The sequence below is a fragment of the Silurus meridionalis genome, chromosome 24 (assembly GCF_014805685.1).
Source record: "Silurus meridionalis isolate SWU-2019-XX chromosome 24, ASM1480568v1, whole genome shotgun sequence".
NCBI classification, from domain to species: domain Eukaryota; kingdom Metazoa; phylum Chordata; class Actinopteri; order Siluriformes; family Siluridae; genus Silurus; species Silurus meridionalis.
The window spans coordinates 18,327,638-18,340,577 of record NC_060907.1 but is presented as its reverse complement, the minus strand read 5'-3'; the positions used below and the strand labels follow the sequence as shown (position 1 = coordinate 18,340,577).

General features: G+C 40.2%; 1 protein-coding gene across 2 annotated transcripts in view; it reads right to left on the bottom strand.

The window, feature by feature from the left end:
* The window catches only part of gpc5a (glypican 5a), a 111,365-nt gene that overhangs the window by 33,395 nt on the left and 65,030 nt on the right, over nucleotides 1-12,940 (bottom strand). For both annotated transcript variants that reach the window (XM_046837331.1, XM_046837332.1), the window contains one exon: nucleotides 7,288-7,450. In XM_046837331.1, the coding sequence (XP_046693287.1) occupies nucleotides 7,288-7,450 (163 nt within the window). The remainder of the gene's footprint in view (nucleotides 1-7,287; nucleotides 7,451-12,940) is intronic.

Sequence of the window (12,940 nt, the reverse complement as noted above, 5' to 3'; positions counted from 1 at the left end):
GGTGGCGGGTTTTGTCACTGAGTTCGGCTTTAAAATTGCTCTTCAGGATGATGTGTGCTTGGCCTTTTCATTCTTCATTAGCTAAATGAGCCATCTGGTTGCTAGCCGGCCGACACTCTTGAGCAGGTGTGCGGAGAAAAAAAAGGCAAAATTTAAATTTCGGGGGACAAAACCAGGACCGAATATAAAGCTTTGAGGAGAGCTTAGAAGCAGAGGAAACATGCAAGTGTGTTCACAGGTGTGGTGGTAATAAATGATTAATAACAAATTAATCAGGTTCCTGCTCATGTTCTTTGAATGCACCTTCGGGTTTATGGGTCGTTCTTGTACCTTTATGTACATAAAGGATCAAAAATAAAGCTCTTCTGCACGCACCAATGCCTTTCCTAGTTGTAAGATTAGCTGGTCTCACTTCAGTATGTAAAAAAAAAAAAAAAGAAAATAAGCAAAGACATTTGGAAATAATGGTTCAAACATCTCTCTCTACAGGGAAATGTTTGAGAAAAGTCATTTTCTCCCTCTCGCAGACATTCGCGGCTGGAAAGCAAGATAATATTACGGTTATGATTTGAAGCTAGAAATAGAGAAAGAGAGTAACTTGGTGGGGCTACCAAATTCATTTTGGGAAGTCTTGCACCACTCTCTGGCCGTCTATCAGAGGCCTGCTGGGAGCTTGAGGGTACAGTACAGTGTTTCTGCTACTACAATAATGCAATACGATTCTCTAATTTATCAGTAGCGGTTGATGTTTAATGATAGGTGCAGCTGAAAAAGATCTGGCGCTCGATGACCCTCGATGATCTTCAGAATTGTTCCGGAATCCTAAAAACAAAAGAGCTGAAACTTTGCCGAATGGTTCGATCGCTCCTGTCCTCTGAAGACACTGCTATATTGATCCTCTCTACTTCTTCGATAATAAATTCTAAATGCCTCCTTGTTCCTGGGTGGGTGGTGTGGGTTTTTTTTGTCGGTTTATCTTCCCTCATAAGGTCCTCCCCAGCAAACATCTCCCGGGTGTTCAAAAAGATGGAGAAGTTTTTGTTGTTCCTTAGATTACTTCGAGCACTTTTACAGACTGAGATCGATGATCCCATTCCTGCAATCTGTTGAAGGCAGGCTTCCAACATGTGGGTCACGATCCCAAGTGCTCCCATCACCAGTGGGACAATGCTGTGTTTAAGTTTCTCCACTTTCTCTACTTCTGGTCTCGGTCCTTGGTTTTTCTTGGGCTCACTGTTGCTGTGATCTCAGCTTCGCTTTTTCCACCAAGGCTTCCCATTTGTACTTCAAGGGGTAAATATTTTTTCCTTGCAGATGTTCACATGTATCATTGATCCACCCCATTCTAGGAAGTCAAGGACTGGAACAAAAACCTTCAAAAAGGCAGGTTCTGGTGGTGGTGGGGGGTGGTGTCAGGAAAGTCAATTCTTGGATGTTTTCTGTCTCATCCATAACACTTTCAAGGGCTCTTCCTTTTCCCTTTCAGCTAGTTTGAATTATTTAGTGACACAAGGGATCAAATTCATTTGCTCTGAAATACGAGTAATCCCAGATCAGATGTGGGCTGGTTTGAACAGATTTTTTGAGGAACCAGGATTGTTCCTCAAAAGTGTCTGGCCACTTGATGTGTAAATATTTATCAGACGTTTGTCTTCCAGGGGTAAACAGAGCTGCTAATAAACAGTTTCAGAAGAGACCTGCAGAGAGAGATTGCTGTTCGTTCAAAAGAGACCTTCATTGTTTTTTCTTCCAAAAGCCTCCATTGCTCTTCCTCCAAAAGAGACCTTCATCGCTCTTCCTTCAAAAGAGACCTTCATTGCTGTTCCTTTCCAAAGAGCCTCCATTGCTCTTCCTTCAAAAGAGACCTTCATTGCTGTTTCTCCCAAAGAGACCTCCATTGCGCTTCCTTCAAAAGAGACCTTCATTGCTGTTTCTCCCAAAGAGACCTCCATTGCTCTTCCTTTCTAGGAGACCACCCATTACTGTTCCTTCCAGAGAAACCTAGATTGCTGTTCCTTCCAAAGTCATCTCCGTTGCTGTTTCTTTCAGAGACCTTCGTTGCAGTTCCTTTAAACGAGACCTTTACTGCTTTTCCTTCCAAAGAGACCTTTATTTCTCTTTTTTCAAAAGAAACCTTCATTGCTTTTCCTTACTAAAAGACTTTCACTGCTGTTCCTTCCAAAGAGACCTCCATCGCTTTTCCATCCAAAGATGACTCTTCTCAAAGAGACCTCCACTACTCTTTATTTCAAAGAAGCCCTATTCCTGTTCCTCCCAACAAGCTTTTACTTCCAGAAACCTCCATTACTTTTTCTTTCAAAGAGACCTTCATCGCTGTTCCTCCCAAAGAGACCCACCCAAATTTGCTGAGCTAAGAAATCCTGCCAGAATCATATGCATGCCTTTCGCATCTCACATCATTTCCATTTTAGCAAATTGTCCATCTTCAAACTAATTCTATTTACTTTCAGAGATGACTGCTGCATTAGCAGAAAAAAAAGCAGAACAATATTTTATAAGATATTCCACTGAATTTGACGAGTGTTGATTAAAGACTTCCTACCAGCTGTAGCATGTAGCAATTGTATGTAGACTGCCTAAATCAGTTACATGCAAGGAGGATTTTATGGTACTATGGTACAATATGGTACTTTCATATTGCTCTTACTACACTGCCTTTCTTCTGAGAGCAGCATGCAACCCTCACCTCAGAACAATTTGTCAAGATGTCACTTCTTACAGTTCGAGTGTTGACTTTTTAGCGCGAGCTGATTTTAGTAGATTACTGTTATTTATCAGGTCCAGACGGTCTTCTGACTTTTTCGGCTGCAATTTCTGTCGTACGTCTCCCCTGTGTTCTGAAGGTCTTTTGGAGAAAAAAAAAAACCCTGTTTCTCGAGCTCTCGGATAACAATTGTGTTCTTGTCAAAGTGTATTAGCTTGATAACTTCCTTGCACATGTCACTGAGAAGTGGTAAGCTCTGAAGGAAAAGCATTTAGAAATCGCCCACTAAAGGTAATTGGTATAATTTCTTAAAAAAATGATAATAATAAATTGCCGCAGTGTAGATTTTGAACGAAGGCAATGAGAGAGATGATTCTAAAATGAATCGGGTTATGAAACCCAAAACTCAAAAGTGTTTCTTTGGAGTTGTACCATGTTTTACATCAAGGAAATGTAATAACAAGCCACACAACATGATGCCATGTATGTTCTAGTGTGCATTAATGGTAGCATAGTCTTGCTAAGTAAGGGGCATCTCACCAAAGTGACCTGCGGTTTTGTTGTTGATGCACATACCTGAAACTCGTAGCAGATGATGGTAGATGGTAGATACCGTTACCCAACGGAAATACAGGGGGAAGGAGGTCAGAAATGTGTCATATAAAATGGAGAGAGGATCAATACAAGTGTTAAAGTGTCGTCTCAGGACAGGGCGATCGAAACCCTTCGACAGTCTCTCAACTCCATTAGCAGGATCTATACCAATCCGGCAGATCATTACGGCTAATCAGAGGTGTGTGTGAGGAAAAGAGAGAGAGAGAGAGAGAGAGAGAGAGAGAGAGATCACCTTCGGCCGTCATTACACACCTTCTGCTGATGAACTAAAGAGTCATATTATATCATCACCGTCATCTCCTGACACGGGCTTTTAATTAGCGCTAACGCTGCTTAAGAACCCTCCTCCCTTTCCTATGATCGATAGCAAACATTTCTGTTAATGACTCGCTGGCGCCGTTTAGCTCGTCCAAACACACTCCTGAGCTAAATAGCCTGCGGCTCCCTCGACCGATTTCAGTTTAGCCCCGGCTAGCTGTTTTGAATGCTATCGGCTAGCCGGTTCTTCCGTTTCATTTCAATTCGGACACGTTCGATCGTACTAAACTAGCATCGCATTTTTTTTTCCTCTCGCATGAATGGAGAGTACATTTCAATGACAAACCCCATGCTAAAAAGGGGATTAGCAGGGATTTCTTATAAGCTGTTTTTTTTTTTTTTTGTACTTTATTCAACAGAACTGGAGTGTAAATCACATCACCGCTAATCAAAGCTAATCATATTTAGCAGATTATTCAGTTCAAACAAACAAGCCACTCGGGGGGGAGAAGACGCTCATTTTGGGAGATAAGGCGCACAAATAGAACGATCCGTATTCAAACGAACGAGGTCGATTAAAGGTCAGTGCCTTTTGTTCGAATGTAGACGCGCCGACGTTGCGTGCGAGATAACGACATGCAAATCCGATTCGAAATATTTACGCTCCGCTCTTGCGGATCCGGCGACGAGGCCTCTGGGTTGCTTCCGTAAATAATTGGAAGAATAAATAAATAAATGGGGCGTGAGCTTCTCCTGGAGTGTACCGTGATTAATGCGCACCAGAGCCGAAGGGCTGCGACGGATATTAACAGATTAAAGCGTGTCCGTCTTCATCGCCCTCGACGATTGAGATACAAATGGTGGCTTTTTGCGGTTTAATAAAAGCAAGGCTCGGAGTTTATTCTTCTGTTCAAATCGGGTTGAAGTCGATTAGGATGTTTTATACAGACATGGAGTGCAGCTGACTTGATTAGTACTGCCAAAAGAGGCTAACAGTGTTTAAAAGACAAATGTTCCCTTTGGTACTATGCAACAAACTCGGTCTTTTAATGGTATTAAGAGGAAAACGAAACAAAAGATCTTCCACTTTAATTCCATTTAAAAAAATCCTGGCTTAGCATGAATAAAAGCTTTATGCACCCTTGGTGTCCGGACAGTTCGTTTCATCAAACATTTCTCCAATACTTTGCAGTGCCTCTTGGAAAACTTGCCAAAAATGTTCCTCACTAGCTGGTGATTCATTCTTGTGATTTAGTTCATCCCAGAGCAGTTCAATAGGATTTAGGTGCGGTGACTGGGCAGGTCGTTCCATGATAGATATCACTTCAGACCACTGTCTGCTCTCTAACACTTACAGAGCTTGGACGTACGGTTTGGCCTTCACCACCTTGTTATTTGGTACAGTCCAGATGCAATTGCATGGTGGTGAAGTAAGGAATGCTGGCCATGTTGGTTCAGGATTCCTTTCGCTTTCTGCTATTAGTCTCCAACATTTCCTGCTGCAAATAAAAACCCAGAGTCTGCTATAAAAAAAGTTTCCAAACTTTAAACAATCCCTGTATTTACATTAGTTTATACGAATGAATATATTAAAACATATATACTTTTTGCCTCATTTTAGCCCCACCTCCTGCAGTGAAATGAGGGTACTGAAATTTAGCTCGTAGCTAAATTACAAATCGTAATGTTAATTTCACTAAAAACCTTTTTTGACCTTCGCAACGACTCACCGTTTTACCCGCGTTAATCGCTGTTCATTTCAGCACCCAACTTGATGACTCATTAGTTTCCTGTTTACAAGCCAAGGCCACACATAAAAAAGCATGGGCAATGCCAGTTTCTAAAGTGAGCTGACATATGACCTATTAACATTAAAATTTAGTAAGACCTACAATTTAAACCATGAACGAGGCTCAGTGGGATGCAAGCTGGAGGAAAATTCGGATTCCTGCTAAGAGTTTTTGCACATTGGATTATATAACTTGTGTGGACCGAAAGAGTATCTGCTAGAAAAGTGAAGGGGAGAGGGGCGTGGCCAGGTCCGATGATGAACAAGCGCCACAAAAGGAACGAAGAATGTTAGCGTAACGTGATGATGTTTCCTTTTGGTGACCCCTGACACCAGAAGAAGGGATGGCGATAAATCAGAAGTGCGTGTCCGAGAGATAAATGATAGCCGGACAGAAAAAGCGGCTGGAGAGATTGATTTGGAGACACTCGGGTCGGAGAACAGGGGAGATGGAGACCAGACGGGTCGTTTTATCTATAAATAATCACCATTAGTTTACATGACATTTATTCAGCTGTTAGAGGGGATTAGAGAAAAAAAAAATGTCTGGAATAAAAGCCATTTTTACATCCACTGGAGGAATTTAAGTCGATTTGTTTTAGTGTATTTATATCTGGTATTTAAGAAGTAGCATACAAGAAGTGTATCATAGTGTATGACATCGTAGCGGTAGTTGAGTATAGAAGTAGTGGATCAATCCAGCGAACCATCCTACCACCAATATCTCCATCCGTTTACCGATTCATTTCCACACAATCAATTCAGCCAACCAATAAATCCATCCATGCATCTAACCAATAATCTATAAATCCATTTATTCAATCATCCACCCATTTCTAATCTATCCATCCAACCATATTTCTAATGAATCTGTTTATCTATCCAGCCAAACATTTCTTATTGAGACATTACTCCATCCATCCACTGATCTTTTCATCAACCTGATGAACCATTCATCAACCTATCTATGCATAGCTATCTATCAGCATATCCAACATCTATCCATCCATCCATCCATTCATCCATCCATCCATCCATTTACTTCTCCATTCATCTGTTCAACACTGGAAAAATGCCAGATGCTTTCCATGAAACTGTCTTCTGTGACAATACCAGGAGATCAGTAGTTATGGAAACACCCCAGCTCATCTGGTACCAATGTCTACGCCATGGTTAAAGCCACATAGATCACATTTATTCTCCATTAAACTCTCTTTACCTCCATCTGCATGCCATAGTATGCATTGCTGATTAGATACCTGCATGAACATACAGGTTTACCCAACAATGTGGATGATGAGCGTACAAACAAATAAATTCACACCCAAAGACGTCAATCCGTCCATCATGCATCTGTCTACCTATCCAACACTTGACGATGTACTCAGTCCCGGGGAAACGTCGGTTAATGGGGACAATTTTACACCAATTTCCAGTGAGGAACGATTGTGCAGTCCATGCTCTGATGGAACCTTTATTAAACCCATCTTTGCAAATTCCTGCACCATCAGTCCCATAATGAAATAGGGAAAATGGACAGCTCCCTTTTCCCTTTCATCTCTCTCTCTTTCTCCTCTCACTCACTCTGACTGATTCTACATTTCAATCATTATTGGAAAAGTTCACCCCAGAAAGGAACCCTAGGCTCTGCTGCATTAAGGCAGCATTCAAACTCTGTAACGTATGAAATTGAATTTGTGCTAATCATAGCTAGTCACGTTTACCTGATGGTTTCATTCAAACCTGGGGTGAAGGTGGTCATTTCGGGACACGTAAAACAAAACGAACCGCGTAAGTTGTGAGACTTTGTGTTTGGGATGCAAATTAGCAGCTAGTGTATGAGATAATGAAGCGCTAATAGGGCTGCCAGAATTGCATTTCGGATAAAGAGTGTACTCACATTCAGGCGGGTTAGCAACCCAGGTTTCTCCAGCTCCATCTCCGGACCCCCAGCAGCCATCTTCATCATCACATTGTCCGCTGAACATGATGTCCACGTCCCCACTGCCCATCTCGATCTGGTCCAGAGTGCCAAGTTTAGGAATAGAATGTCCCTGCAGGAGCTGGAACACAGAAATTATACAAACAAACTTGTGTTCAGTTGCTAATTTACATGCTGAAATGCTAACTAGCCAGGCTTTTGTCCTTCAATGAAATGACTAGAAATGTATACATTAATTCTTCAATGCTTATGTTAGTTATGTGGCGAATTGCATTTGCCACATAACTCATTCGTTTTTCGATTCGATTTGTTCTCACGGAGAGCACGATAAACCAAAACAAATATAGAGAATTGTTTTTATGAAGTTTTATGTTGAAATAATGAAATCTATTAATAAAAAAAATAACTTCATTATAAAATGAAGCAAAATAATACAGTACAGAAAGTAAAAAATGCGGTGACGTGTATCTTTAACTCCGCCTCTTTTTTGACATCATAGGACACGCCAGCCAATAAACAAGCAGAGAAACTATGCGCTACTACAGAACTGTATACAGTACATGTGCTCACTATAAATGTGATACAGTGAACTGTGTTTCTACCAATTTACACCAAATTCATGTTGCAATATTCTTGCAAATGTTTTCTGTGTGTGTTTAAAGCGTGTGGGAGAAGGATTTACGACTTAAACAATAAAAAAATCTAGGTTTTGGGGTGGTGTCCGTTTATCGCGATTTTAGAATGTAGCCACCGTGATAAACGAAGGATTACTGTATTTTTATTTAGCAACTTAGAATGATATTATTTATACAGCAGAGCAGTTGAGGATTTGCTCAAAACCTGATAAGTTGCCGATTAATGGTGCTGGGATTTGAACTCAACTCAAGTGTCAGTGGACGAGGCAGGTGATGGACGTAGGGGACAAAAAACCCACAACAAAAACACACACTTTGAGATAAAGCACAATAAAAAAGCGGCGATCGAAACGAGTTTAAAACTCGATCCTGATAGGTTGCTTGCTGCGTGTTTAACCAGTTCCGTTTTTTTTTTTATGCTCATAAATAAAAAAGGAAGCGCTGATTTTGCAAAAAATGTATGTCAATTTGAAATCTTTCCAAATTGGAAATGTTTCAGAAAAAGTACACAGAAAAAGCTAATAAAAGGACAGTAACGGATTACATTTACTTTGTTACTGTCCACCACTTTGATTGTTTTAATTGTTCATTGCTAGCTATACTATAAAAAGATTTCATGGAGACATGACCTTCGAAAATTCTCCACATTTAGTCCCTATTTTCTGTTCTTATCACTAATTTTAGTGCAAAGGAATCATAGTCATGACATGTTTGGGTCTCCTAATTCAAGCGAAGAATAAAAATTCAAGCTACGATATTTAAAAACATTTGATACAATCGTTTGAACCAACTAATATTTTGGAGAAGAACCACGTATGGCTGGAAAAGTCAGATGTCCCCATTATCTTTGTCCATACAACCTCACTAGTTAACAACCGAATGGAGACAAGCTTCATTCTTTTCAAGTTGGGAACCTGTAAATTACGAATTTCAAGTCGTAACATCAATCCAACTTCTAAAATTAGGTGGATTATGTCTTACTCAGAGACCAGAAAACAGTTTTTTTGTACTTTTGTTATAAACTTTTATGCCATGAGGCTATTGTGGGTCCATTGTTATTTATTTGATATGCTAATGACCTACAAAATATTCATCCGTCTGGAATAGTGGATCAAATTAAGCTGCGATACAATGACCTTCGGGTAGCGGGACAAATATCTAGCTAGCTAATAACCCTATGAAATAATGTATTCAACAGAAATCTAATCTGATATGAACCTGAAATCGTATTTTAAGAGATAATGACGTTTAAATGCTAAATCTACAACAAGGGTTTGTTAGCTAGCATGATATTTAGCTACCGTCCCTATATAAAATAGAGTACTGAGTTACTTGCAGCCAGTGGCCCCATCCCAAATCCGTTGTTCACGTCCTTCACAATAAAGCTGAAGTGTTCATCGCCCCAGGGAGTGAAAGAGAAAAATGAGAAAAAGGCCATGATGAAGCATTCCTCTCTGGCCTCGGGCGCGTACGTTATTCTCAATCACACCTGCACACACACACACACACACACACACTTCAAAACAGATTGGTTTGTGTTTGAGCACGGCAGAGGCCCGGGGGGACGGAGGGATTTATCTCCTTGGCTGGACGAAAGACCCATACTCTCTCTTTCTTATTGCTCCGGCCATCACTTCATCCTCTGAACGGCGTATTTATTTTAGCTCCATCCTCGGAATGAGAATCAGTGCGGCTGCTTCCCACGCTTTTATTGCCTCGTTGTCTTCCGACACTTTCCGAATGCACGTGATCTGCTCGCTGCAGCCCGAGGCCCAAGATGTCTTACGCAATATTTCGAAATATTCATATTTATTAATGGAAAAGGTCAACTTTTTTATTTTCTAATACTGCTCTAGCCTTTTCTATAAAGGCGCCCTCTAGTGGATAATCAGAATCTAACCAATCAAAACAAGGCTGCTAGAATAACAATTTGAATACAGTGACTTCACGTTTAATAATAGGGACTTAACTCTATAGCAAGTTTATGAAAATTTTTTATGGGGGTGCTGCGGTAAAAAAAAAAAAAAAACGATTAGCATAGCAGCGTTGATGGCAATATGTTTTGTTTATGTGCGGTTTGTTTTTCAGGTGGGAATTACGTTAAAATGGCATTAAAAATATTAGGAACAACATGCGCTGTTTTTGGTTACTCTAGTTTCTTGCCTCAGACATTTTAGATGTAAAACTCGGATCTTGCTTCTCTTGCTAGCATAATGCGAATGGAAATATAGATAATACAATACAATCATCATCATCATCAATCCCACTTCATATTAGGTGTCTTTAACAACTATGTGCATATGTAAAAAAAAAATCAGTTTAAAACATTAGGTACAATGATTAATTGTGTACAGTGAATGATTGTGTAATGTCACACAAAATATATATTATGTATACAGACATTTGTGGACAACTAACCATGAGATTTGTGGCTTTCTCAACATTCCACATTTAGTCCAGATTTGCTAATAAGCTCCACTCTTCTGGGAAAATGTTCCACTAGATTTTGTAGAGATTTCAGATAAGGATGTTAGTGAAGTCGGGTACTGATGTGGGTGAGGTGGGGAATTAAGCGCATCCGCTTATACAAACATGAGCTTAACTAGAAGTTAGCATATTTACTGTATGTTGGAAAGATCATATTCGGAAATGAGCTGAATAAATGCTTAGCCGGCTAATCATGAAATTAGCAAAGAGCATCGAAAATGTTTTACAAGTCAAGTATTCAGTAGCCACAACTAGCGAAAGCGTATATAAGTTAGGCTCCATGTATAGAAAGTATAATTCGCCTGCTAAATTTTAAAATGAGGTACATCATGAATGAAAACGTTATTGTTCTCTCTCAAGTTAGGGCATTTAGTGTAGATATTGAGAACTGAATGACTACTTCTAAGGTAGTGGTAAAGAAGTAGGTAGAGAACTGCACCGTCTCGGATCGCAAGACACTACAGAGGACAGTGAGGACGGCTGAGAAGCTCACTGGAATCTCTCTCCCATCCATCACGGACATTTACACCACACGCTGCATTTGCAAAGCCAACAGCATTGCGGACGACCCCACACACCCCTCACACACACTCTTCACTCTCCTACCATCAGGAAAGAGGTTCTGAATCCTCACATCCAAACTATGCAACAGTTTCCCTTAAGCCATCACACTCCAACACACAGAACTGAACTGTACAAAACACACACACACACACACACACACTCACTCAACTGTGTTACTGAACTGTGCAACCTGAACTCAACACACACTCGATAATCATCTCAATCCATTCCACCACCATATTATATTTATATTTACCACCACTATCACGTCGCAATTATAGAAATTTTTACTAAAGCAAGAAACCCAGTTAAGACACCTCCAAACATCTACTCTACAACTGCATCATCTGGAGCAATATTTGTGTAATAACATGACAAAAACATTAAAATGTAAATAAAACACAACCTACTTAGCAGAGATGCAGACTCATCATTTGCACAGAGACCAAATAATTTTCTCTTCCTCCGTAGGCAGAAAAAGTCTAACTCAGATGTATTAATGTGTGCAGAGCTACACAACTGATTTGCCAGTCAAACTTGGCTGTAACAGTTTCCCTCTGACCAACCAATCAGAGGACAAATGCTGGACCATGGTAAAAAGGCCAGCAGTACTGACTATGAAGGCCCTGGGCAGATTAGATTGACATGGCAGCACATAGAGGCTGAAATCTGATTGGACAAAAAATGTAACATCCGCATACACGTACTGAAAGGGGTGCAGCCGAGAGAAACGCTACGAAATGAAGAGAATAAACTGTTTCAAATAAATTAATACAATTTCATGGAACAAATATTAGAATTTAGGTTGTAAATGTAGGTCAGTGCTTCTGATAGTGTTTAGGCCAGTAGAGAAGGCTTTGCTGGCCCTGACCGCCTGCCACTGTGTTATACTGTCATATTATGCTGTTTTGCAGCTCTCGACTGCTGCTACTGCTCTTTTTGCACTACATTGTGTTTATGTTTACAAAAACACTTGTTTATAGTCTGCACTAGGTTGCACATTACTGTATAATCATAGTATACAAAAGGTTTACTGGCAGCACTATTGTGTGTTTTGTGTATTTGTCCCACATTGTCTTGTGTTGTCTGTCTGCACTGTTGCACTTTATGTGGTGATGACACTTACTTTAGTTCTTATCTCTGTGTCCTGTTATGTAGCTTTATGTTGTGTAATGTAGCTCTATGTTGTTGTATGAGGCACCAGCGTTCTGGAGGAACGTTGTCTCATTTTACTGTGTACTGTGTGATACATAGGGAAGAAATGACAATAAAAGCTTCTTGACTTGACTTATGCTCACAAAATGCATTTCAGAAGTAAAAAAAAAAGACAGCAAGCTAAAAGAAGCTAGTTAGCATAAAAATGCATGCAACTAGCTGCTTTTTTATTATTAGGCTAAGAATCGAACTGCTTGGTCTTTATGTAGACATGAAATAAGGTGTAATGTAACGTATCTGTTGTGACGCTCTGTCTGAAATCTCACATTGCATCACTGTTGAAAAGCGGCAGATGCTACATTGTCTCGCGGCAATTAATAAATAGAAGCTTCAGAGTCCCCACAAGTGTGTCACGTCTTTAAAAACTGTCCATCTGCCGCCACGTGTCAATTAAGACTGTTTAAACGCGCGGATTGGCCGTAAAACGGGCAGAATAAATGCTAAAACCAGCGTTAAAAATTCAATAAAAACGATACGCCTCAGATGGCCTGAACGCTTTACAGCTCTTCGCAAAGTATATTTCATAAAAACGGGTCGCTCTTCACTCAGAGATAAATGAAATAAAAGTATAGTGAATATAATGATCCAGTCGATTGAACTCGGTCTGCACTCGAAGGCTCGATGCCGTAAAAATTCCCAGAGAATAACATCAAATCGCTCAGAAATCGCTCCCATTCATCACACACCACAAATGACTGACTGACTTCTTT